The sequence below is a fragment of the Antechinus flavipes genome, chromosome 4, assembly GCF_016432865.1.
Source record: "Antechinus flavipes isolate AdamAnt ecotype Samford, QLD, Australia chromosome 4, AdamAnt_v2, whole genome shotgun sequence".
NCBI classification, from domain to species: Eukaryota; Metazoa; Chordata; class Mammalia; order Dasyuromorphia; family Dasyuridae; genus Antechinus; species Antechinus flavipes.
Window position 1 is genome coordinate 349,158,855 of NC_067401.1, and position 27,674 is coordinate 349,186,528.

At 35.6% G+C, this 27,674-nt stretch overlaps 2 protein-coding genes across 4 annotated transcripts in view; both read right to left on the bottom strand.

The window, feature by feature from the left end:
• Positions 1-10,373, bottom strand: part of RSPH3 (radial spoke head 3) — a 143,133-nt gene extending 132,760 nt beyond the window's left edge. The window contains exons 1-3 of one of the 2 annotated variants that reach the window (XM_051998022.1): positions 10,196-10,373; positions 8,297-8,373; positions 5,872-5,964 (exon numbers count right to left, since the gene is read on the bottom strand). Coding sequence is in view for 1 of the 2 variants with exons in the window: in XM_051998021.1 (XP_051853981.1) it covers positions 5,872-5,964; positions 10,196-10,203 (101 nt within the window). In the remaining variant the exon portion in view is untranslated. The remainder of the gene's footprint in view (positions 1-5,871; positions 5,965-8,296; positions 8,374-10,195) is intronic. The other variant, XM_051998021.1, reaches the window with a different exon arrangement.
• Positions 10,374-13,536: 3,163 nt separating this feature from the next.
• Positions 13,537-27,674, bottom strand: part of TAGAP (T cell activation RhoGTPase activating protein) — a 94,665-nt gene continuing 80,527 nt past the window's right edge. Inside the window, exons 3-12 of one of the 2 annotated variants that reach the window (XM_051998028.1) lie at positions 23,846-23,887; positions 23,253-23,337; positions 23,097-23,150; positions 22,252-22,318; positions 20,656-20,819; positions 19,603-19,764; positions 18,902-19,011; positions 17,081-17,276; positions 16,338-16,455; positions 13,537-15,564 (exon numbers count right to left, since the gene is read on the bottom strand). In XM_051998028.1, coding sequence (XP_051853988.1) covers positions 14,348-15,564; positions 16,338-16,455; positions 17,081-17,276; positions 18,902-19,011; positions 19,603-19,764; positions 20,656-20,819; positions 22,252-22,318; positions 23,097-23,150; positions 23,253-23,337; positions 23,846-23,887 — 2,215 coding nt within the window. In that variant the 3' untranslated portion in view covers positions 13,537-14,347. The remainder of the gene's footprint in view (positions 15,565-16,337; positions 16,456-17,080; positions 17,277-18,901; positions 19,012-19,602; positions 19,765-20,655; positions 20,820-22,251; positions 22,319-23,096; positions 23,151-23,252; positions 23,338-23,845; positions 23,888-27,674) is intronic. The other variant, XM_051998029.1, reaches the window with a different exon arrangement.

The following is a 27,674-nucleotide window of genomic DNA, read 5'->3' on the forward strand; positions in this document are numbered from 1 at the left end:
TGATTTATGTCATGTAACAAGGGGAGATTTTAGATTTTTTTTTCTCAAGAGTATTTTATTTTTTTCCAAATACATGTAAAGATAATTTTATTTTTTTCCAAATACATGTAAAGATAGTTTTCAACATTAATTTCTGTAAGAGTTTATGTTCCAAATTTTATTTCTTTTCTTCCTATTCCCCTTCCCCAAAACAACAAGCAGTCCAATATAGGTCCTTCTAAACATATTTCCATATTTGTCATGTTGTGTAAGAAAAATCAGACCACAAGTGAAAAAAAATAAGAAAAAACAAATGACAAAAAGGTGAAAATACTATGCTTTGACCCACATTCAGTCTCCATAGTTTTCTCTTTGAATGCTAATGGTATTTTTCATCCAAAGTCTGTTGAAATTGTCTTGAATTACCAGATTTCTGAGAAGAGCTAAGTTTATAATAGCTATAATTTTCCTGTTACTATACTACCTGCCAACTGATTGGATATAAGATGTAATGGAGAGGAAAGAGTTGAGGATAACCTTGAGGTTAGAGATGTGGACAATTTGAATGAATATTTACTGATAAATTTGAATGATTGCCTTCAGCAATCAGGAAGTTAGGAAGAAGGAATGGATAGGGAATGGATAATGAGTGCTGATTTGAACATTGTTTTAGGTGCCTGAAAAATATCTAGTTGGAAAAGTCTAAAAGGCAGTTGATGTGGTGGATTTTGAGTTCAGGAGAGTGAATAGGACAGGACTCATTATATTTATTTTTATAAAGCTTTTTATTTTCAAAACACATGCACATAGGGGCAGTGAGGTGGTGCAGTGGATAGAGCACCAACCCTGATGTCAGGAGGACTTGAGTTCAAATTTGGTCTCAGACACTTAATACTTCTTAGATGTGTGACCCTAGGAAGGTCACAACCCCAATTGCCTCCCCAGGGGGAAAAACAAACAAACAAAAAAAAAACACATGCATATATAGTTTTCAACATTCACCCTTGCAAAATCTTGTATTCCAAAATTGAGAAAGAAAACAAAATGCAAAGAAACAATAAAAAATGAAATATTATGTTATGATCCACACTCAATCCCCACTCTAGTCTCTCTCTAGGTGGAGATGGCTCTCTCCATCCCAAGACCATTGAAATGAGCCTGAATCACCTTGCTTTTAAAAAGAGCCATTCCATCAGAATTGATCATTCCATAATCTTGTTGTATACAATGTTCTCTTGTTTCTACTCATTTCACTCAGCATCAGTTCATGTGAGTCTTGCCAGGCCTCTCTGAAATCAATCATCCTGCTGATCACTTCTTATAGAACAAAAATATTCCATAATATTCATACCATACCATAACTTACTTAGCCATTCTCCAACTGATGGGCATCCACTTACCAAAAGGGCTACCACTTTTATTATCTTTTTGGGATACAGATCCAGTAGAAATTCTACTGTTTCAAAATGTACACATAGTTTAATACCCCTTTAGGCATAGTTCCAAATAATTCTCCAGAACAATTGGGTCAGTTCACAATTTCACCCACAATGGATTAATGTAAGACAGGATATATCGATCTGGGAATCATCTGAACAGAGATGATAGGAGAAACCATAGCATTTGATGAGCTCATTAGCGCTCAAGGACATTACCCCAATATTGCAAGTGAGAATGATCCAGGAAAGGAAGCAGAAAAGCAGTGATCAGACAAGAGCGAGCAGAACCAGGACAGCAGTGTCACAAAAATCCAAAGAAAAGGAAGCATCTGTAAGGAACAGGTCTTGATTGTATTAATTGGAGAAGTCAAGATGAATGAGGACTGTGAAAAGACATTTGGATTTGGTAAATAAGATCATCAGTAACCTCTGAGGGAGAAGTTTCATTTAAGTGATGAGATCAGAAGCTAGATTTGCAATGTGTTGAGAAATGAATGGGAGGTTAGAAAGTGGAAGCAGTAATCATAAAGCAGCTTTTTTCCCCTAGGCATTTAACTGTGAAAAGTATGAAATATAAAGCAAAACCTTGATGGCCTGGTAGAGTCAAGCAAGTTTTTAAAAGAATGGAGAAAATCTAGATATGTTTGAAAGCAAAAGAATGAATAGAAAAGAGGAGATAACCCTTTCTTCCTCTTGCCTGGAAGACTACAATTGTCTCTTGTCTGCACACAAATGAGTTTTCTATTTTCATATTTTATTTTTATTTTCTTCGATAAAGCTGTGATCTCAATGGATACACTTCTGCTATATAGTTGTTGGTACTGATGTACATCCCAAATGGAAAGCATACACTAGCGGTTTATATAGGAGCCTATTAATGTTTTTCACATTGGCATTTCTCATCTTTGTGTAAATCCATCAAAATGTGCCCACTCAGTTCTTGGATGCTTTCCTTCAGTATTTTTTGGTCAATTCAGAAATATAAATGTTCAGTGTTTGAGATAATCAACTATCATTCTTGGCTTTTATCAATCCAACTTCATTTTTAATGATCCATGTCTTTGCTGATATCTTTTATGCCACTTCTCACATATAGTCATCTCATACACAAATAACTTGTCTGGTTTCTTACATTCACTTTCTGTCTTTCTAGTGGTAGCTAGAGTGACACAATGGATGGAGTCCTGGTTCTGGATTCAGGAAGTCCTAAGTTCAGATCCTTCCTCAAGCAGTTAACTAGATATGTGATGCTGGGCAAGTCTCCTAACCGCTTTCTGCCTTAGTTTTCTCATCTAAAAAATGAGATAATTGTACAACCTGCCTCCCAAGGTTGTGGGTGAGGATAAAAAACAAATATTTATTTGTAAAACACTTTTTAAACCTTAAAGCAACTGTGTACATGCTATTGCTGTTATTAACTTTTGGTAACTTGAAGTTTGATTTTTCCTAGATTTTGCCTGTGAAAAAAGATGAGTTTTGGCTGTAAGGGGCAACTTGGTATCATTTAAAGCATTGTGAAATTTCCAAAATATTATCTGAACCAATTTCTTCTTCCTATATATAATATTAGTTATAAAGGTGAGATCTGTTTTTGGTGACTTTTGAACAAAGTTGCTTTTATTTTGGTCCTTGAGATCCTATGTGCTTTGAAAAATATTGTGTGACTACTCTAGGGGGCAAGGGATGTCAGATTGAGAGGTTTCTCCCAGAGTACTTAGGAACAATGAGTACTTAGAGCTAAGAAAGTCATCACAGTGTATCTAGGTCTTGTGTGTTGGGAAGGAGACATGGGCTGACACAAGGGCTATATGTAGAAAGGATCCTGTTATGGTCATTATTTATTGTATTTAAAAAGTCATATATTTGCCTTTACAGAAAAAAAGTGCGGTCTTGAAGCCTACCTCCAGATGATGCATCTCTCATGAATACATTAAAATTATGAAAATATGTTTGATTTTTAGAGATAATTGTGTTTAAATACTTTCTGGGTATTGGTATTGGCATGAAGTAAGGTACAAAACAGGATGGCACAATTTTCAGAGGATGCTTGCCAGTGTTATAGAAGATATTCCAAAAAAAAAATACTACTGTTTACAAATAATGTTTTATGAAGAGTATTGAGTCTTAAAAACTGAAAAATTCTAATCATTTTTATTCATAGTACTGTGAAAGAAATCAGTGTTATTCCTCTTCCTGAAAAAATAAAGCAGATCAAAAAGAGATATCACCAAGTGTTTATTAAGCTCTTACTATATATAGAAAATAAGACAGTCCCTGATCTAAAGAAGTTCACATTCTAATAGGGAAGACAAAAATATAAAATCAGATGGAAAGTTCCTGTGATCCTTTGGTTCAGTGACAAAGTAGGCTATTTATGCCTCTTCTTTAATGTCATTTCTATTAATAAAATCCTATTAATTTCTGATGCTGAACATTTTGACTGCACAAGGACCTTAGTGACAAAAACTTTCTTTTCTGAGTCTTTTGTAGTTGTGGCTGTAGCACCTTGCAGGAACAATTATCAGACTGCATCTCCACAGAAATTCATGGAGTATTAGTGCCTTTGGTGTAAGGGCTTGCTGAACTCTTTTCAGGCAGCTATCTTTGGTGTCCATGTGTCACTCAACTCTCATCTGTAGCTGCAAGAAGCAGTGCAGTGGCCACACTCCAGTAACCAACTGGCCTTAGAACTGTCAGTGAGTTAGGGGGATGTCTTCTCTACACATAGGAAAGCTTCCCCATACTGGAATGGATGCATGAGAACAATTGCTCTGGTGACCATGAAGGCAGCTGAAACAGGTATTGTAGAGTGCTTAAAGTTTAGTTAGACATTGAAGATACCAAGATCATCCATTGCATCTTGAGCCTTGGGTGATCATCTTGACTTTAATCTAACCACTGGACTTTAATAATCTGGAAGAGTAAAGGTTGATTTTGTTCAACTCTGGCTCACTTAAATCAAACTCACCTACAAGCAAAGACATCATCCTGTGATGTCATTGGACTTCTCAGGATGATGGATAAGGGTCCTAAACTGAAAGCATTGTTATTCCCAAATTCTTGCCTTGAGAGTCCTGGGCTGTCTCTTCTATCAAAGTGTTGGGGGATAGTCAGCAGTGATAGTTATTTGACTTGCCTGGCCCATGCTGTGTCCTATCTACTGGGTACTTAACTGCTTTGGCTAGGCTGGTTTGCTTGCCTATTGGTAGTATTTGGCCACTGGTTCATCTCTTCTCTGTAGGACTTGCTTCCTGGGCTGATGGTTGTGAGGACTGGTAGTCTGGAGTGGAAATCTTGTATCTGTCTGCCTGATGGCAGTTACTTGGCAGTTGTAATTGGTGATGATGAAGAAGGTGGACTCACCATTTCACAATTATTTGTCCCTTCAGTGATGGCTCTGGTACTTGCAAACAGATCTGATGGCTTGGAGCAGGGAGAAAGTCTTTGCTATTCCTAATGCTGATAAGCTCATAAACATTAGGGTTTCAGAAGAGATGATTGTTATTGTAATAATTGTGAGTAATGAGTTCTGCCTGGCACATGTTGGTCCCTATTTTTATGTTAGGGTTCCTTGTGTAATGCCGGAGAAACTGAGGCAGGAGAGAGATTAGAGAGTTTTTAATATTTTATTAATCAGAGAGCATAATTGACTGGACAGGACTCTCGTCTCAAATTATCCAGTCAGACAGAGATTAGATATACTGGGACCAAGGGATCCATGTTGGTCCCAGGGCTGGAGGAGACTGTCATCTCAAAGAATCCAGCGTCCAGCATCCAGCGATGAATGGGAGAATCTCAAACCCTTAAATACCTTTTAGAAACAAAGAAGAGGGAAAGGGCGCAAAAACTTCTGTCAGGATAGGAGAGGCCATAAATCCTAAAAATCAGAGACAGAACATCTAAATACACAAAAATAATGATGTCATTGAGGTATCTTAGAATATTTTAGAGAGATATTGTAAATTCTTGAGGACAGAAAAGAGTCAGGAGGTTGTCTACTCTCTTGTTTATCTTGCTTGCATTAACAATTTATAACCCCAGAGCAAATGGTCCCCAGTCTTAATGGACCAGAGGGGGAGTTTTACAGCTTAGCGGATTGAGAAAGAACAGTTAAGGAAGCTGAGACAAGGGAAACTAGTGCAGGGAAACTGAGTCAGGATAGTTAAAGAGAACTGTGGCACAACACTTGCTGTTTCACTTAGGCGGGTTTCCTGACAGATTTTAAATATGTAGCTCATTGAGTTGGTTTGTCAATGTGAATGTCATAGATAAACCTAACTTTTAGATAGTAAAATGAGTCTTATTTTCAAGAAGAGAAACTGATCAGATTAAAACAATTTGGAAAAATACATCGGATTTTTACTAATCTCAAACTACTCATTGCTTCAAAGACCCATCTTTTGTTAAATACCAGAATTTTCCAGATAATGCTATAAAACTTAGAATCACTTACAGTTCCAGAGTATCATCTTCAAAATCTTCAAAATGGTAATGGAAGGGTAGTGGTTGGATTATATATTCTTCTTCAAAATTGGATCTTGAGAGTCTAATAAATTTAAAAGACATTAATGAAATTATAAGATAAATTTAGATTCAAATTACACATACTTTGCAAAGTTATAAGCATAACCAAAAATGAGAATAACCAACACCAAAGGGGTTATGAGAAGATAAGCTGATACATTGTTGTGCTATCTCCCTCCCACAGAAGCTGTTTACAAACTTTTTTGTCTCTTCTCAAACTTTCTATAATATGCCTTGCCCCACTTTCTCAGCCTGACTCAGGTTTTTCCTTCATTATCTCCTGTCTTAAATAGAGAGGTGTCCCTTCTCTCTGCTAAACCAGTCCTATTTGGATCTTTGATCCCATTTCCTCTTGGCATCTTCAGCATATTTTCCCCTCCTTGTATTATGGTTACTCTTTCATTTTCGATCTCCCTCAATCTGCTGCTACCTATAAACACACCTATTTTTCTCACATAATTAGAAAACAAAACCAAATCTTCATTTGATTCTACCATTCCCACTAACTTTGGTCCTATACTTCTCCTTTTCTTTATGGCTAAACTCCTTGGGAAAGCCATGTGTAATTAATACCTCTAGTTTTCTCAATCTCTTCTAAATTCTTCAGTCTGGCTTCTGACTCTTATTTAACTAAGTCTGAAAATTGATTGTCAAATGTAATGGTCTTTTCTCACTTCTGATCCTTTCTCCTTTTGTAGCATTTGATAACTTTTTTTTTTTTTTAAAGATACTTTTGTCTCATTAGGTTTTTCTAATTTGCTCTCTCCTGGTTCTTTTATTTGTCTATTTCTTTTGCTGATTCTTCATCTAGCTCATGCCTACTAACTATGGATGTCCCTCAAGGTGCCAGTGCAATGTAAAACATATCAAAATATAATTCTAATGGTTCTAATTTAATTTAGTTCTTAAAAAAAAAAAGGCCTTACCTCTTTTATTTACCCTCCTTTTTACTTTCAAATGTCTTTTTATCTTATCTAATGATGGCATGTAGCATAGGTTAGGAATGGTATGGAAGCAAGTCATGGTCATGTATTGTTTAGATATGATAAAAATTAGTGCTTGAATTAAGTTAATTTAAGTAGTTAACAGATTATGTTTGAAGTGAGCTACATTAGAGAAATAAAATTAACAGATCCTTCTGGCTGATTGGATAAGGGAAGGAATCAAAACTAATTTTGATATTCTGAGCCAGGATGACAACGAGAATGATAGTATTAATAGAAACAAAATGTCAAGAAGAGGAAAAAGTTTGAGGAAAATGGGGAAAGAAGATGATAAATGAGATTTAAGATCTGTAAATTTGAGATAACTTGGCAGGACATTCAAGTGAATTAGCATACAATGCATTTGAAGAGATGTTTAGGAGAAAGATTAGGACTGGAGATTTATGACCAGTTTCCTTGTTGTCAAGACCAAAAACTATGACCTAGAGAAATTAACCCTTTCACCTCTAGGATTTTTGCCTTTAGGCTCTGCTATCCTACTGGTGAGTATCCTTCTTTCCCTCTTTCCAGTTCTGGATTCATAATCAAATCAATACCAACATTGCTACTGGATGGGATGTGTTTAATCTACCTTCTTATAGCTTCACTCACTATTCCTGTAACTTTTCAAATCAACATAATCCTCTCTGGTATTAATTCTCTTATGAATATTGCTTCCTACATTAGACTGTAAATTCCATAAGAACAGGAACTATATTTGCTTTTTCATGTGTATCTCCAGCCCTTGGTCAGTGCCTTGCACATAGTAAGCACTTAATAAATGCTCTTTCATTCATTCATTCATTCAGTCTGCACAGAAGTGGATGGGATACTTGAAGAAAGAAGAGTCATTTGTGAGAAAATGTAGTGGAGAAAGGTTATTTTTACATTCTGAATCCAATTCTTCCTGTGCAACAAAAGAACTGTTCGGTTCTGCACACATATATTGTATCTAGGATATACTGTGACATATTTAACATGTATAGGACTGCCTACCATCTGAGGGAAAGGGTGGAGGAAGAGAAGGGAAAAGTCAGAACAGAAGTAAGTGCAAGGGATAATGTTGTAAAAAATTACCCAGGCATATGTTTTGTCAATAAAAAGTTAAATGTAGTGGAGAGGGAAGAGCAGAATTCCATGGACAGAGCTTTGATGGACACATATTTAGGGGATAAAATATAAAATGCAGTGAAAGAAAAAGGGATCAATCAGAGTTAAGAGAAAAGTTAAGATAGGGAGGTATTATAGAAATCAGAGAAATTTGAAAAACAAGGATTAACACTATGATAATGAGATGATGAAGAAAGATAAAGGAGCATGAAAGCTAAGGAAAAAAATCGCAGATTTCAAAATCATGAAGTCATTGGTTACCTTCAAAAGTGCAGTTATATTTGAATGGCAGGATCAGAAGCTGCATTTTAGAGGGGTTGATTGAACATGTGATGAAGCTATAGAGACAAAGAAGCTAGTCAATGATGATGATGATGATGATGATGATGATGATGATGATGATGATGATGATGATAATGATGATGGCATTTGTCAGAGAAGGAAAGGAGAGAAACAGGATAAAGAATTAGAAGCCACTAGAGAGGGAAAAGATATTGGAGATGTTGGGGAGATAGAATTATTGGAGAACCTTATCTTGGCAGAAGATAATGAGATAATAATTAGGAAATGTGATAGAATTAGTCTTAGAAAGAAAGAAACTGGCATTTTTTTTTCTTGTGAGTCTAAAAGGCTAAAAAGATGATGGGGGAAAATAGAAAGACATTTGAAAGTAAAAAAGGAAGGTAGATAAGAATGATAAGGCTTTTTTTGGATACTATATATATTTAGTATGTTTTTGTATGCAAAATCTATTTAACATATTTAGTATTTGTTTGAATTTATTTGTGTATATGAAGTAAACTTTAAAGTAACTTATTCCTTTCTAGACTGCACTCCTGACTCTCTTGGACCTTTTTCTACAATGATCTAGAAACTTCTTTACCCGGGAAGCTCACTTCACTCCTGGACTTCACCCACTTGATGCACTAGGAAATAGAGACTGATTATATATTCTTGAGATGGAGTATAGTAATGTAATGACAATCATTTAAAAAAAATCTAATTCATCTAATTTGTTCTAATAACTCAAAAGAATCATAAATTCAATAAATTGGAAGAGGTTAATTGGTCCAGTCTGAATAATAATAATCCTGACAACATCTCTGTCAAGAGATGATCTGAAGATAAATGTAATATATAAGCTCTTTCAGAGTAGGGACTGTTTTGTTTCATTTTTGGAGAACTCTAATTATCAAGAAGCTTCTCCTTACATCAAGCTGGTTTTTGCTTCTCCTTAATTTCCACCTCTTATTTCTTGCTCTGACCTCTGGGATCAAATAGTTCTTTAACATGATGACAGCTATATCTCCTAAATATTCTCTCCTCCAGGCTAAACATTTCTAGCTTCTTCCATGGTGTTACATTTGATCAGGATTACTGGCTTATTATCCTAGTTCCTCTTCTCTAGATGAGCTAGAGAGTTTGTCAATTTCCTTTCTAAAATTCTGACTTCAAAACCAGTCTTGAAGTGGGAAAGTCTATAATGTCTTTCTCAGACAGACAAAAAGAAAATCAGTTAAGTGTCAACTTCTTCTCTGAATACAACTTTGAGATCATTCATTAGATCAAATGGTCTTACTGACTTCTTAACTGACTTTCTGTTGTGCTTAAAAGTTAACATCCATCATTACTGACTTTGAAGTTCCTTATATGGTGCTTCTGGTGGATAACTTTTAAAATTCTACTTAATTTCTAGTTTATATCAGTTTTGCTATAATTTGTCATAGTCATACAAGTCTGACGAAATTAACTGTTGTGGTGGAAGACAGAAAATGAGTCCTTAGTCACTGCTCAGGCTCCTCCTTCCCAAATCAGACTTGTTCCTTCTGGGTTCTCAAGATACCAGTACTAGAAAGCAATTATTTATCTCTTCTGGAATACATTTTGATTATCCTAGCTATTTGGCATGTTCATTTATAGTCTCCTATTGTTAATTAGCATTTCATGCCTGTGTACCTTATCTCCTGTTGGGTTAGAAGCATCATGAAATGAGAGACTTTGCCTAATTCAAACTTGAAAATCTCTTAAGAAATATTTGTTGAATTAACTGGAATCTTTATATCCTCTCCTTCCTAACTCCCAGTGGCTTACTATATTGAGTATGATATTGAATACCCAAGAAATATGTATTGATTTAATGATTTTATCCAAAACCCTTACCTCCACATCTTGTTCCAGTGAATAAAGTATGTATTTCAGCAATCTTATGTATGTATGGATAATTTAAGCTCTTCCATTATTGTTACCTGACCTAATTTTGCTGATTCATTTTACATATTTAACATTTTCTGTCCAGGCTCCTTATACAGGTCAGGTGGTCCACAGCATATAGAATCATAGAATGTTGGAATGGGACCTTAGAGATGGCAGAATTACAGAACCACAGAATCTCATAGTTGGAACTTTAGAAGTCTTCTAGTTCAACTTTTACCTCTCCTAGAATCTTCTCTGTAATGTCCCTGAAAAGAGAGGAAATAAATTACTGTCTCCTGAGGTAGCCCATTCTATTTTTGATAGCTCTATAATTGTTAGGTAATTTGATTTCTTTTCTACTCAATAACCTGAACTTCAAAAACTTGGAGGCAGTTATTATGAGTTATATTCCTTCTTTTTCTCCCTCTCATCCTCCCTAATATTATTCCAGCTTCTGGGAATGATCTTGAGACCATCCTGTTCTTTAGATAGTCTGTAGTTTATTTAATTCAATTCAATGAACATTTATTTAGTAACTACTCTATGTAAGGCATTGTATTAAGGACTGGGGATACAAAACCTCCAAAAAGACTCTGCTCTCAAGCAACTTACATTTTTATTTTATTTTATAATAACTTTTTATTGACAGAACGCATGCCAGGGTAATTTTTTTTTTTTTACAACATTATCCCTTGCACTCGCTTCTGTTTCGATTTTTCCCCTCCCTCCTTCCACCCCCTCCCCTAGATGGCAGGCAGTCCTATATATGTTAAATATGAAGCAACTTACATTCTATTGGGAGAATATAACATCTAAACAAATAAACCTAGTTCAAGATAGATGAAGAGCACTACAAATGGGAGTTTAAGGGAAAGCATCATCGAGGTGCTATACATTGAGCTGAGTCTTGAAAGGAAAATTTAGAGAGGTGGAGATGAGGAAAGAATATATTCAAATTTGTGAATTTACAGGATCAGGAGATGGGATATTGAGTTTGGGAGATCATTAGTAGTTTATTTTAGCTAGCACATAGAGTTTGTGAAGGGATGTTGGATGAAAAAATAGATGGGAAACAGGTTGTAGAATATTTTAATTACTAGGCAAAAGATTTTGTTTTGTCCTTAAAGTACTAAGGTGTTTAGCTAGGTGATCATAATGTATAACTTGGGCAAGAGGACTTTACCCAGCTGAATTCACTGCAACACTTTTCTTTGTTGAAAATGCTTCCACTATGGCCAAGTAAATCTCCTTTTGTTAACTGTCGAATCATTTACAGGTGTGTCTCTCTTTTTTTCCCTAATAGTGTACCTAAACAACCAACAGATTAGCTGGAATCAAGACCAGTCTAGAACAATATCCTTTGATCATTTACTTATTGGAACTCCTCGTTATTTTTCAATAGTGTCTAACTCTTTGTGACCTCATTTGAGCTTTTCTTGGCAGAGATGCTGGAAGGGCTTGCCATTTCCTTCTTTAGCTCATTTTACAGATGAGGAAACTAAAAAGCAAACAGAGTTAAGTGACATACAGGCTCACACAGTTAATAAATGTCTGAAGTCAGATTTAAACCAGGATGAACAGTCTTCCTGACTTCAGGCCCAAGGTTCTATATACTGTGCTACTTGCTGTCTGTGTCTTTTACAATGATAAGTGCTTTAAAATGTTTGTAAAATTAAACTGATTATTGTAAATGAATGAATCTTAACTGCTTGATATTATTTTCAGCAGGAACAATCTTTAAGAAGTATTAAAAGTATACCCATAAATATTATTTGTCTATGAGAAACAGTCAGCAGGATGATTTCAGAGAGGACTGGAGGGATTTAAATGAACTGATGTTAAGTGAAATGAGCAGAATCAGAATTTCATTGTACACAGTAACAAGATGATTATGTGATTATCGATTCTGATCAACTTGACTCTTTTAAACACTGAGGTGATTCAGGCCAATTCCAAAAAGCTTGTGATGAAGATAGCCAAATGCATTCAGAGAGAGGCCTATGGGGACTGAATGTGAATCACAACATTATAAAACAGTATTTTCACCACATTTGTTGTTTGCTTGCTTTTTGTTTTCTTTCTCTTTTTTTTCTTTTTTATCTGATTTTTTAAAGTAGCTTGATAACTGTGGAAATATGTATATAAGTATTGCACATTTAACATATATTGGATTGCTTAACATATATCTCATCTAGAGGATGAGATAGGGGGAAAGGGAGGGAGGAAAAAAAAAACTTGGAACACAAGATTTTGCAAGGAATCTTGCACTTATCTATGCATATGTTTTGAAAATAAAAAGCTTTTTAAAAAAGAAAGTATACCCAAATAATGGATAGAGAGAAAAATGACTTAATCAGGGATGTATGAGTAAATGTTTAATTATATGTACAAAATTATTAACATTTTCTCCATTTTAAAAAATCTTAACAAAAAAACAATAAATCAAGACCATCTTTGTTTGTAGTTGTCAGTTTCCAAGATATAAATGCTCACACTGAAAATTTAACAAAGTTTGCATAAGCCAATTGAAGTTGGTTCCAGCAAAATAGTGGCTCAAAGGAGTGAAAACAAGTCCTTTGGGTATATATGTTAATTAAAGAGCTTTGAGGCAAATCTTAACAGGCCTTAAAGTATTGATATTAAATATGGGCCATGTAGTATATTCTACATGTCTGTCATTAAACAATAAGATGAGCCAGGTTTAGACAAGTCCATGTGTAGAAGGATAGCTTCCAAGTGATGAAATCATTTTATTCATAACAAATCATGAAACTATAAGGCATGGAAGATTTTTCATTTGTGAAATGGTCATATGTTACAAGCAGCATGACTTAATGGATTGAGTGCCTTCCTTAAGAGTCAAGATGTGGGTTTTGAATCTTACCTCAAATACTTACTAGCTTGGTGATCATTTTAGGCTTAAACATCTAAAATTTCCAGTTTTTCATCTGTAGCACATATTCACAGGATTTTTTGAGGCTCAAATGAAATAAAGTGTATGAGGTGCTTTTCAAAATTTAAAGTGCTATATAAATATGAGATATTATTCAATTATAATGATCGCAATAGATAAGCCAGGATGAGACAATTTATGTGAGAACTTTTTGGAAAAGTTTAAAACATTAAACAAATACAAATGTCTTTGCCTTTTTGTATCCTTTTCTCAGGCTTTGAAGTTCTGGCCTCAGAATGATTCTATCAGAAATTAAGTTTCATAACCCAATATTTCTTCTCATCTGTTTGAGGTATTTTTCATTAGCCACTGGGAAGAATACAACCTTGTCACTAAAGAATGAGTGAGCACTTGATGCTTTCAAAGGAAAAAAGTGATTTATTGTAGTGTCATTTCATTGACAATTCAAACAATCCTCAACAAGTATTTTAAAATTTCAAAATATTGACATCCAACAGTAAGAAACAACATGGTAATTAAAAAAAACTCAAAAGTGCTACCAGGGAGCCAGTGGCAACATTAACACACTTCCATCCATTTCCCCAAGATTAATGAGATAGTCAAAAAGATAACATTTAACTATTTTCCATAGATTAAATTTTTTTTTCCAATTTTAATGGCCCACTGAAAATTCAGAAATTGAATTCCTTTTATTTATCAGCTGTCTTCTTCATCTTTCCAAGTGATTAATTATTGTAAAATTTCTTATTTGGGTTGAACTTCCAACAGGGGAATGGATTTTTTTCTCCAGATGAAATAGTTAGGAAAATAAGAAAATTTGCATTTCCTCCAAGGCATGCATAAAGAAAAGGCAGGATTCTTTTTTTTTCAAACTTCCTAACCAAAAGGAGAGTTTAGTGCCATCTTGGGCATAATATTTGTACACACAACACAAACACTCAATATATAACTATTCCTTCAGTGTATTTACTTTATGGACAGTCTGTTTATACATTTATTACATATTGCACATACTCAGATTTATACAGATATGAATAACAATTTTGGGGGGTAAACATTCTCTTTGAGAAGGACCATATATGGACTTCCAAAAGGAGCTTATTCTTTACCTTCAGGAAAGAAGGTTTTTGGAAGCAGTTCTTTTGAGGGAGCCCATTTATTTACAGAAGTCACTGAGGGCTTTTTGTGGTATATAACCTGGCTCCCTAAACATAGGATTCCTTGACATATTGAACTTGGTCAGCCTCAAAGACTGGCTGACTACACCTTCCAAGGAGATAATCCTGTTTGTTCTTTAGCATAGATTGGGACAAGACTCTTAATCGGTGAAATTCAGACCGTGGCATTTGTCCTTTCCTTTCCCCAGATTCACTGTAATCCCCACTCACTGCACAAGTTTCACCCACAGATGATATATTGTCTCTGTTGAGCATTTCTCTGTCGTGTGTATTTTTGGTGTGCCCATCATGGTCTTTCATACTTTGGATTGTCCAGCTCCCATAGGGAGGAATTTTGGAAATGCGACAGTATTGGACTGCCTCCTCATAAGAGGGGGGGCTTCCAGGGATGTTCTGACCCACTTCTTTAAATGAAAGAAGATGTGACCTTGAACCCCCACATTCTGGAGCCGGCTGGTAGTCAACCATAGCTTTGGCACAGTTTTTCTGGACAATTCTGCCAATAAGTTGGCTCTCTTTTTTGAGGTCCTTTTTCCCCTGGTCTCTGACAGAGCTCCAAGTTGGAGTTTTGTTTGGCACCTTCTTGGAAGTAGCAAAAGAGAATGACATTGAGTGCTTTTTTCTCTCCCTGGTAGGCTTACTGTTTGCTTCAGCAGCTTTTGTTGTAAAGGACTGATGTCTAGTGAAAAAGTTCCTTTTTGGACTGGACGGAGAAACCACCGGTGAGTTGGCAAAGATGGAGCTATCGGAGGAACTATCCAGGGAACCACAGGAGGAGGCTTGGGGGAAAGGTTCAATGGATGATTCTGAACATAAAGTTCCTTCCTTTATTTGAAGACCCAATGATTTTTGTTTCCTGCGCTGTGGAGTAGGGAAACACTCTTCTGGAAATGAGTCTTTAGCTTCTTGATTCCCAAAGCAGGAGCTTGCCTTAGGGATGCTGAAATTATCCTCACTCTTAGTCAGTTTCTGGCTTGTGATCCTGCTTTCAAGACAGTCTTTAGAGGATGGCTTGCTGGGCTCTGAATACCTCCTTTCTTGAGTGCTGAGTGAGCATTTTAGTAAATTGGCATAAGAGACAACAGACCCTGGCCTTGACCCATGAAGAGATTTTCCATCCTCCAAGTCACTGACTGGTCCTTTGGTGCTTGGGAACTTCTTGTTTTGACAGCCAATGCTGCTGCTGCCTTCTGTATCAGCATCTGTACTCTCATAAGCTGAGTCATTTTGCAAAGTTGATATATCTGGGGAGAAATTAAATTAAACAACATTTAGACTTCATGATGTGCACATTTGATTTCAGAAAAATGCATTGCTGTGGCTGATCCTTTTTAATCCCAACTATAGCTCTGTAAAATCCTGTTGGATTCCTGGAAGTTTGGGCTAATAGGAAATTTGCTTTTTGCAAAAATGGAACTTTTATGTCTTTTAGGACCTGTTATTTTGGGAGGGAGATGACAGAGAAAAAGAAAAGTACTAGAAGAAATGCACGTAACAAGAAATTCAGCAAAGAAAGAAAATGGACTCAAAGTTGCACAATGCATGACAGAGCCTATGTTTGGAATGCAGGTTCTCTGAGTATGAATTCAGTATTCTAGCTATAACCTACTGCCTGCCTCTCATGTTTAACAGTGCTCACTGTTAGCAGCTTTCCATGATGTACATAAAAAAGGACAAGTGGTTCTTAAGAAATGATCCAGAATTAAAGTTGGATATTAATTAAATTAATATTAAGAATTGAAAGTTGGATAATTCAAGGGCTACCAAGATGGCTTTTCCTAATAATCACACAAGAAACTGGATATGAAGTGATATAATGTCTCTGGATTCCATTAGTGGGAATGGAATGGGAAGGAATCACTGGGAAGTAACAGAAATGTACTAAAAAAAATCTATCAAAATATTGATTAAAAAGGAATGCTGTAACTATTTAATGTATTTGGCAATTGAAATTATTTGCTTCTGCCTAGGTATAGACTTCATTGTAATGGCAGTTAATACATAGTCCAGATAGTACCTGAACAGTCAGTGTGCTCCAAAGAGTCCTCAGAAGTGATGCTAGGGGAATGCCCTGGGATGTCCTCTCCAAATATTTCAGAGCAGTTATCAATGAGGAATTCCACCAATGTCTTAACCTGTGAGAAAAACACAAGAGCAAATGTTGACAGATTTATATGGAACCCAGCAGCTTCTTAAAAAAAATTTTTTTTTTATTAACTAAGTACTCATGGGTTCATTTGAAGTAACATACAAGAAAATGAAAGACCTAGTCATTAATTTCTAGTCAATACTATTAAAATTATAGGGATTGGTTTCATCAAAGACAATTGCATTTTCTTCTTTTTAAAAATCTTTTTGTAAAAATTGTCCATTTTGTATTTCTTAGATTGTTTCCCATATTTTATATAATCAGCTACTATAAGGGGTAGTGCACTAAAAGGAAAAGCCGTGTGTGTGTGTGTGTGTGTGTGTGTGTGTGTAATATGACTAATGTCATAATTTCTGGCTTTTTCTGGTTGACAGCATGATTGGAATAATAATTCATATTGAATGGTAAGTTACAAAACTTTTGGATGGGAACATGGATCTATGTTAAATGATAAGAAAATTAATAAAAATAAATTCATATTGAATTTTCTTCTTTTCATTAGAATTTTGACCCAAACAAGGCAATTTAGCAATCCTGATTTTTTTCTGCAATAATAGTAATAGAAGGAAATTTATAAAGGAGAAAGTTCCCAAAGATGGGGAGAAACAAACCTTGTTGTTTAACTCTTTCTGAGCATCAAAAGACAGATTTTGGTCACTGTTGAGGGTCAACATGTTGGGTCCGATACAAATGGCAAGATTGCTTGAGTCCATCTTGCTGACATCTGAATTCTTGCTGATGTAGTAAAGCACACATATCAAATGCTTTAGCAGCAGGAGATTTGCTCTTGGTAATTTCTTTGCAACCCTAAAATAAGAGGTAAAAAAGACTTAAAATAAAACTAATTTGATGATGGTAACCTGCAGAATATTCAAGTGATCCTCCTTGCCCTGTATTAACTAGCACTTCCTTTTAAAATGAGGATAATTAGAAGAACAAAACATACATGTACAGATCAGATAAAACTTAGCATTGAGAAACTTCCATTCAGAAATGTTCAGTGGCAGCTAGCTGAGTATACCCATGAAACTGATTCACCAAAGGGCTGTAAAGACTTACTAAGTAAGGCCTTTATAAACAAAAATACTCATGTCACCACATTTAAATACTACTAGATGTAATTTTCAAGCATGACTGCAAATGAAATTCCTTCTAACACCATAATTTTATGATTCAAGAAAGCTCTGTAGTCTTGTTTTATACTTGAAAGTCATCTTGTATGAACTACCTGTTAGCAGCTGAGACTGATTTTTCCTCATTTTTGGACACTGTAGAATTTATTTCCATAGTATATGATCTTGGGTATTTCTTTGAGCTGCAGCCATAACCAAATAAAGGCAGCAAACATATCAAAGACTGAGAGAAAAACAACCTTCCAAGCCGTGCTCATGAAGCTAATCAATGTGATAACCATATTTAGTAAGAACTATAAATTATGTTGGCATCTCAATCTTTTTGTTTGTGAAATGGAAGGATGGTATTTCTTGTTTCCCTTCTCACAGAAAAAGAATTGGTGTTTGAAAAGTATTTTGAATTCTTCTATTGAGATAATCTTAAAATGCTTCTTTTGAAGGAAAAAAAAAAACCATCACAAGACTTCAGTGTCTTCTATGCTAAGTTGTACTTTAGCTATTCAGTCATGTGCAGAAAACATGATGTTTACATAATCTGCAGTTATCTGCAGAGCATGTTCCTGGTGATTTTAGGATTATCTTTTCACTAATAGATCTAGCTTTTATTACTTATTCAAATATATAGTCCCTTGAAAGATGTACTTAAATTGAATAATGAACATACTGAATTTAATTGTTATATTTAATATTGAATACATTGAATATTAAATATGTTTATATTGATAAACTTATTTACTTCTAGATAATTTCCATAAGAATGCTAGCCCTGAGGAAGATGGACTGTTTTATTGTTCCATTCCATATTCTGTATCTGGAAGGATCATAGAGGGGGAGTATTTTGTAGGCTAGCTCAATCATTCTATGTGATTTCAAATTCAGAAGGTGAGGTGTCCCTAGAAACCCTTAGTTTTGTTTAATAAATTTTAATGGATTTATCATTCATGAATTTAGTTAAAAGTTCCTCAAAACTATATTTTTATTCAAAACTGTTTCTTGGTATAATGAATTCTATCCATTTATTGTCTGCTTTGTAAAAGTTCCTTTTATTTCCTTTTATTGGATTCACAACAACCTATGTCTTTCAAGCTTCCAATGCTGCCTAGTTTTCACATTCTGGTGGATGGTGAACAAGTTATCCAATTTTTAACAACTCTATGATCTTATAAAATTCAGCCATAAAATATTCTAGCTTATTGCCTAAGGTTAGACTTATGAAACCCCTTGCTTCTCTCAGTTTCTGATCCCATGTCTTTTGTTGTAGAGAATTGATTCCAGAAATCAATTGTTTTTATTACTTACTGTTTCAGGCTCTCAATTTTGTCCTCCTCATTTGGCTTCTCTAGGGCTGTCATCCATTCTTCAAATAGATCTGATGAAAGAAGTTTCAGTGGGATACTCCTGAGGAAATCCTATTTGAAGAAAAGGTATGTAGCTTAACAACTATCTGTTGTGGAATATGCCAATATCTTTGATAGATTCCTTCCCAGGAAACCAGTTCCTACCTTAATACATTTATCTTATTCCTATGATCTCATTGGGGAAACTATTCTATTTCACATTGCTCTTCAATGATTAGCTGCTGGCAAGTATAAAATTATATTTCCAGGTATGAACTAAAAACAGAAGTATATTTTAAATGAGACTGGTTAAAAATCAGTTTTGGTGTTTCCTATTCCTACAAGAATTTGGGGTAAACGAGAGTATGAATAAGGGAAAGTTCACTGAAATGTCAGCCTTTAAAAAGCAAGTTTTCTGAATCTTAGAATTTTGTAAGTACTTATTTTATTAAAATAATCGGTCACAAATTCATTATAATCCTCAATCTATAGCTATCATTTCAGCCCTAATTTGAATATTAGCCTATGTACTTGCTATCTATTGACTTGGGCAATTTATACCTCAGTTTCCTTATCTATAAAATGAAGGAGTGGGACTAGATGGCCGCTAGAGATCCCTTCCAGTTCTAGATTTATGATTTATCACTCATAATATAAATTTACCTTAAAAACTGCAGCCAATAGGTGCACAGGTCTGGTCTCCAAATTGACCATTCCTCCAGAGTTGAGTTCTTCTTTAAGCTCTTTTCGGGCCTTCTCATTGGCAGCCTTTCTGAATATTCCTTCTGTTGAGGGGCCTTTGTTCCGAAGAATATTAAGAATTTCCTAGAGGAAATACATATAGAAATGAAAAATAATTACATTTATTGGATTGGCTGAAGCAAATCCTAGACCCCTAATTTGCTGAGGCTCATGGGCCTAAGATCATATCAAGATTGGGGAGAGATTATTTTTGTCTCAAATTCAGGGTCAATCCTAGCATCACAATGCCTTTTGCATCAAGTTGCTCCTTTTTCAAGTTTTGTGCCAGAAATGTCAGAAACCTCAAACTAGCAGTTTTTATACATAGATCTCTTTCTTTCACTACTCTCTTCAGCATTGCCCAGCTTACAAGGAAAGGTACTCATGGGAAATGCTGTAGTTATTTTACATAGCAATTTGTATTGCTATGTAATTTGAATTTACTCAAATTCACCTCTAGCTCCCTCTGCTATAAGCCCATCTCATATACCAGGGCTTCTTTATTTCTTTTTAGTGTCATGATCCCCTTTGGTAGTCTGGTGAACCCCTTTCTCAGAATAATGTTTTTAAACATAGAAAATATAGCAGTACAAAGGAAACCAATTATATTGCAATATAGTTACCAAAATGTTGAAAAAAAAAAAAAACCTCAAAGTTTATGGAGCCCAGCTTGAGAAGCCCTGATAGAAATATATTGAGTGTTGAACATTGTGTGTTCACAATATTCTACATCTCTTATAGATTATTATCTTTATACATTATCTTATCGAAAGTCTGCAAGACTGGGGATGTTGAGTCTTCCCTTGGGAAGGAGGGAGGAGAGCATGCATTTCCCTGATGTGCTCATGATTGCAAATTCTGTTCCAAAAAGAAAAGGACCACTAGGGAATAACTAGGGAGCTACTTAAAAAGTCTCAGCAAGAGTTGACATTCAACAGGAAGACAGAACCGAAGTGGCTTTGGAACCCAGTCTACCTGAATGGGCTGGGGAAGGACGTCATTGTCATTGCAGATTATTGACAAGGGCTGGTCAAATAGGGAAGGTTTCCATTCTGGTGCTAAAGGTCCAGAAGAATCTGATGAAGAAGCTGTCCTTCTCATGGGGAAAGGCCACGGTATCACCTTTCTCTTCTTATTTTCTGTGCCAAATAACAGCAAGGAAGAGACAACTTAGACCGAATTGTCATGTAGCTAATGGGACATAAATAAATACATATAATGTGGAGCAGAGAGGGTAAAAGAGACAATCAAGAAAACCCTGACTGAAAGCAACCATATTATCACCAGGACAACTGAACCCTAAACATCAACACCAAGACAACTACAAGTCTCCACCTTTCCTGTTTTTATGCTGAGGCAAGAATTTTCTCTAGAAGGTCAGCGAAACAACATGTGGATCACCAACAATCTAGTCTGAAAATGGTGGTTTTAATAACCACCCTGGCCATTTCTGGCCGGACACTTATCCGTGGGTTACATCCTTCTGTGAAATGACTCTGTATTCTTATTTCCCTATTATGCAGATGAAGAAAATGAAACTCTCTGAGAGGAAGTTAGTATAAAGATGAGAGAGTAAAACCAGCCCTAATTCTTTGGAACCACGATGGCATTAGCTGGCCACGAGGGGGCAATCTCTGTTGGTGCTTTCTTTAGCAGCCAGCTTGGGCTGTGTCTTCTTATTATTTCTAAATAGGGAAAATGCCCGTAGCCAAACCTTGCACTTGGGAATTTTCAGTGTAACTCTTAGCCATGAAGTTTTATTCTTTTTCTCACAAACTAGAAATTGAGCTTTTATTTGACAAATTCTCATTCTAGCAACTTTATGTTTTAGTTCCTAAAGAGGATATTACAATAGCATTGCTCCCTGGTAAAGAAATTTCCTTTATCAATACATGTCAGTACCTTCTTTGTAATTCATCGTCTTTTGAGTTTCCCAGAGCATTGAGAGGTTGAGTGATTAAGCCTAGGTTACTTAACTAGTGTGTATCGACTTGGACTAAGTCTTCCTGGTTCTGAAGCCAGTTTTCTATCCATGCTGCTTCTTAGTTAATATAAAAACATATTGACTAGTTTCCATGTACAATGCCTGTTAAAGCTCAGGAGAGCCACTAGGACTTCATTTGGATGAAATATACTGAAAAAACTATAAAAATTGAGTTGAAGAATGTTGGTGGTGGTACAATTACCAGAGGTTTTAACATAAAAGCAAAAATTACTAAAATATCTAAGGTCTAAGGTACTAAAAGAGAGAAGAGAGAGTTGCAAAATATGTCATGTTTGTAGTATTTACATGCACATTGTTCCCTCAGTCCTGGAATGATATCATCAGAAGTGTAAGAGGTAGTCATTAAACTGAGCCAGAGCTTTTAAGAGAAGGTTCTAGAGAGAACACTCTGCCGCCTTTTTCTGAGCCATCTGTTCCTGAGCCCACAGGGTAAAGTCATTTAAGTGTTAATGTTCTCTAGTGGTTAACAGAGCACTTATAAAACAGAAATTCCTAGTACTGAAGCCTTTGTGGTTTTGCAAACCAAGAACATTTATATAAGATATAAGTTTATTTTTGAAACTCACCAATCAGGTGGCAAATCCCATCTTCACTATCACATTGTGGCAGCAAGTGGTGTTCTTTGACATCACCCTAGAAAGATATTTATCTCTGTTAGAAATCCTTTTTCTTTTATTAGATATGCTTTATTAAAGCATATTAATATGCTTTATTAAAGCAATCCTCTATCTAAATCAACTCTACATATGACACGGAGGATGTTTTGCTTATTTTAAAAGAAATTAGAATATATTAAGTCAATTCCTGGAGTCTAAAATTAATCATTTTTTAAATTAAAATTTTTAAATGAGCAAACATGCATTTTCTCCCCTGGATGAAAACAAACAAACAAACCCAAACAATTCAAACCCTCATAACAAATATGCACAATAGAGCAAAACAAATTCCTATATTAACTATATCCCAAAATATGTCTTATTCTGTATATTAATTATATAATTTCTCTGCTTCTCTAGAATTAATTATGTAACTCATTGCTTCTGATGTTGAGACATTATATAATAATTATACAATTCTCTAGAATTAATTAATATAACTCTAAGAAATAATATGTAGCAGAGTCTGGCTTCAGTGGAAATTCAAATTGCTACATTATGGAATGATAGCTTTAGACTGGATGAGACTTTAGAGATCATTTTATAGAGAAAGAAATTGAGGTTCAGACAGACCCAAATGACCATATAACATAAGTACTAGAACTAGGATTTGACCCTGGGCGTTCAAACTCCAAAATCAAGGCTTTTTTCATGCTACATTGTTTCACTTTTGTATCTTTATATATCTATCCCAAACAAGGGCTCAAATGAATTGAAATTCTGGTCCAAGATCAAATATTTAATTTACTACTTACCTCTGACTGACACTCAATTAAAGTTTCCATGTCATTGGCATTTAGTGTTTTGGACTGTAAGAAAAAGAAAAGAGAACAGAACATGAGAGTGATGAATAGTCTTGGGGCTCTAACCTGTAAGAAACACGAATTCTTAAAAACAGTTGGGATACTTACAGCATTGCAGCCACTTAACACCTTCATCAGAGCTTGGACTGATTGAATGGTGATGAACTTTATTCCTCTCTTCTCTTGATTCTGCCTGGAATAAAGGAACAGGCAGGAGAGTTAAGCTCACTCTGAGTCAATTGCAGTGTTGCTTTTGCTAAAAACAGACTTTTAAAATTATTTTGAGAGAAAATGATTTAAAAAATAAAAATAAAAGCTCTGTTGCCAGATGCTCTGAAGAGAGGATCTACAACTCATTTATTTCCTAAATTATTTGTTTGAGAGTAATTACCATTCCAAAATACATTATTGTTTACTTTCAAATTCGAGTTTAAATTTTGAACGAATGATTTTTCATCCATCATTCAATGCCAACTGATGTCAAAACAGCTTTTAAATGATCAAGATTTTTGCCTTTCTCAGGAATTTAGCTATTTGTAGAGGCAAAGAGAACAAATCCAGCAGATGTAATAGTAGAGATAGCACATTTCGGCACTCAGAATCTTTGAGACATGCAGCTGTTCGCTTAGATGGTACTGTCAATTATCCATGATTAGGCGAGACTTCATATTTATTACTTAGTGGTAATCCAAAGTACTTACCCTCGGAGGGTCTTCAGCCAGAGTTCTTTCACCTCTGATGAACTGTACAAAATGGGAGAAACAGCATGACACTCTGCCACAACTAATCCACTGCTGAAGAAGGAGACTGAACAGTTCTAAGCTCATGTGTTGTGCATTATAAGCAGAGAGTGGGGGCAGGTGGAAATTCACAATGTAACGGAGACAGGAAGAAGCATCATGGGGCTGTCACACACAGACATAGCCAGCCAAACACTCTAGAGCTTGAAACTTCCTCTTGCCTTATATGGCACAGGGTACTTTTTTCTTTTCTTTTTTCTTTTTTTTTTTTCAATGAGAAGCAAACAAAATCTGTGAGCTGCCCTGAGTGGAAAAGATGACATAGAGATAGCCTACAGGTTAAGGTTCCCCATAATGTCACAGGTGGGATGTGTGAATTAGAATGATGCTATATTATAGGTAAACATTCTGCTCTTTTTTTTTTTTTTAAAGAGGGAGTATTTTAGGTGACATGTTTTTTAGCTTCAAGTGACCATTCTTGTTTGTGTTACTCTCCTCCAGACCACCCACTATCCTGTATAACATTCAGTGGAGACTGTGTGTGTGTGTGTGTGTTTCCTGGGTACTAACCACTGTATTTGATACTGTTTAGAGACATTCTTTGCAGCATAGGATTCTAGATTGGGAGTTTAAGTCGAGATTCTATTACTTGGGATCAAACAAATTATTTCATTTTTGATACTAGAGATGGTATGAGTATGGAGATATACTCTCCTAGAGGTGCATTGGAATCTATTTGACAGAGGAGTGACATGTTCAGACCTTTAAGGATATCACTTTGGCAGTTATGTGAAGTATGGATTGGAGAAAGGAGAGGCTTGAAACAAGGTTATCAATTATTAGATTATTACAACAATCCAGGAAAGAGATGATGAGAATCTGTTGATAAAAATGTAGTTGATTATTCTGAGCAAATTCAGCTTTGGTTCTCAGTTTCTTTTTTATGCAAAAGCCTGAGTTTGGCATAACAACAATCTTTTGTGCTTAGCCTCTGGCAAAATTAGATAACTATTGTATACTTTGACCAGCACCTGGTACTCTCTGAGCTTGGACAAGCACTGGACAAGCTCAGACAAGTACCCATGTTCTGGTCATGAAGCGCTGCTACAAATCAAACTTATCTCTTGTTTATGTTACCCCTCATTGGCTGCAGCTCACTATGTAGTCATTGATATAAGTATTGAAATCTCCCCACACTACCTCGGGTTCCCCCACTACGGATGGGCTCCAGTACAAGTGTCTAACTCTCCTTGCTTGCAAGCCATTTCTCTCACTTTGAAATTAAACTTCTATTTGATTTCTGTCTCTAGCCTGCTCAGTTTGGCTCTAACCACCCGCAATTTAGAGACTGATATAGTCCGTTAACACGTGAAAGAAATCACTATTATAAAATATCCAATAAATGGTTATTTAATCCCTGCTTAAAGAATTCTGTGGCAGAGGAACCCATCACCTCTCCAGGTATCCCATTCCATTTAGGGACAACTCTAAAATTATAAAGTTTGGGGTTTTTTTCTTTTCCCTGGTAGGAAATTCACCTAAGCCTAAACTGGCTTCTTTATAGCTTTTCCCTATTGCTCATGGTTTTATCCTCTAGAGCATTCAAGCTGAACAAAACTAATGCCAAAGTGATCTAAAAATCTTATACTTACATATGCTACATGACATCTGACCCAAGAGTGCTTATTGCTATAGCCCTCTCCCTCCAATTTTACTCTGATGTCTTGTAGTGGTGAGAAGTTAAGTCCAGATTGTTTAAAGTCAGGTAAAAAAAGAAGTGTTTCTAGGTCCTAACTATCTGGAAGAGTTTCAAATAGGAGCTAGTGAGGGGCTCTTTCTGTCATCTGAAGGATCACCTAATTAAGGTCAGAGAGGCTTGTTGTCATAAGCTTATAGTCAACAGGTGATGAATTTTTTGAGGGGGATCATAGCAATTTGTAGAGGAACTATGAAGTGTGTTAGTGGTAGAAGGGAACATGATGATGAAATCTTTGGGTCCTTCAAGTTTCATGTGGAACCTTTAATTCTAAGATACTATCCCAATCATTCATATTTTTCTCAGAAGTAATTGTTTTGGTCATCTTCCTTATGCACATGAAGATTCAGAGACAGAGAGAAAAGAGACTTGTCTGAAGTCTTGAAATTAAGTCAATTGATGAACTGATACATGAACCTCTAAGCCTCCCCATTCCTGATATGCAGCTTGACTTGTTTGTTAGATAATATTGTTGAGCTCCATGAGAGCAGACTATCTTTTATCACTTTTATATTCCTTTCACTTAGCACAGTGTCTGGTACATCGAAGGCACCTACTGATGGACTTCCTACCCTGCACTGGGAAGGCCACTCTGTTCTCATCTGAAAGTCTGGCTGCACCTATATAATTCCAGTCTAATGAGAGTCTAGCTTCTTTTTAAAGAACTTGACAGGCTTTGTTCTTGATTGAAAAAGGCATCAAAAGAAAAAAATTAAGTTCACAAAGAAGTTTCCCCTGAAAAATGCTTATATATATGTGTGTGTATGTGTGTGTGTATATATATATATATATTTTCCTTTTTATAACTCTAGTTTGCTTTATAATAGCACAAACATCCAGTTCCTGTGCAAATATTCATGTCATTGTGAATGTTATTTTATGAACTCATTTTTAATGCTTTCTTCTGTTTCTCCTTTTTTTTCCCCTAATGTGCACATTGCTTTCAGAATGAAATAGCTAGCTTTGTTTTATTTTGTATCCCCAGCGCTCAGCACAGTGCCTAGCACATAGTACTTAATGAATACTTACCAATTGATAATTAACTAATTTCTCTGTAACTGAATTTCCTCTATCCACCTGAAGTTTTCACTTCAATCATCACCATAGACACATGTAGTACTTTCTCTGTACCCAGGAAATTTTTTGAAGGCAAAGATTTATTTAATACACAGTCACAGAGGACCTTCTTATTATTCATCAAACTAAAGCAACTAGAACTTAAACTTTTTTTTTTAAATCAACAACTAAACTTTATTTAAAAATACAAATTGTGCAAAGGGTAATAATTTTTTGTTGTGTCTGCTTTCAAGAGCCCTCAAATTGGGTGACAAAACATACCATTTTTTCTAGAGTCCCCACACCAGGGCGATAAAAATATTGTGTCCTGCTTTGTAGAGTCCCAAGTTGGGCACCAAATGTTGTGTCCTGCTTTCTAGAACCCCCAAGTTGAGGTGACAAAACATACTGTGCTTTCTAGAGTCCCCATGTTAGGGTGATTAAAATATACCATCTTAATGGGAAAGTGATGAGGCAGGATTCCCAAGGATGGTGGAAATATGGAGTACATTTATTCCCAGTTCTTTCACCCTCATATACCTTCATACCCTTATGTAACCAAAACAACACTGGATATGCTCTAAGTATATACTACACAAGTGGGACCACATAAACAACTTGCTATTTTATGTAGTTTGTCACTTGGTATCACTCTTCCACCTGGTATAACTCTGCTTCAATAACAACACAGGTTATCATTGCCCCCTGACTTCTCAGGAAGGCTGAGAGCCCTTAGGAGATATGGGAAGCCCAACCAGACATTGTTAACAGGTTCCCTCTGGGCTGAAGGGTCTTATACCTCATCCAGTGTTCCTCCATTGTCTGTGACCCTCTACAATTTTTCCACTTTATCTTCTTGGTTAAAACAGTTTTTCCAATGAACTCTACCCCCTTAGCCCTGCACTTTACCATGAAGGACAAATAGTGAGGTTTAAGGTCTGGTGACCAGAGGTGTATCCTTTTTTTTTCTTTACTCTA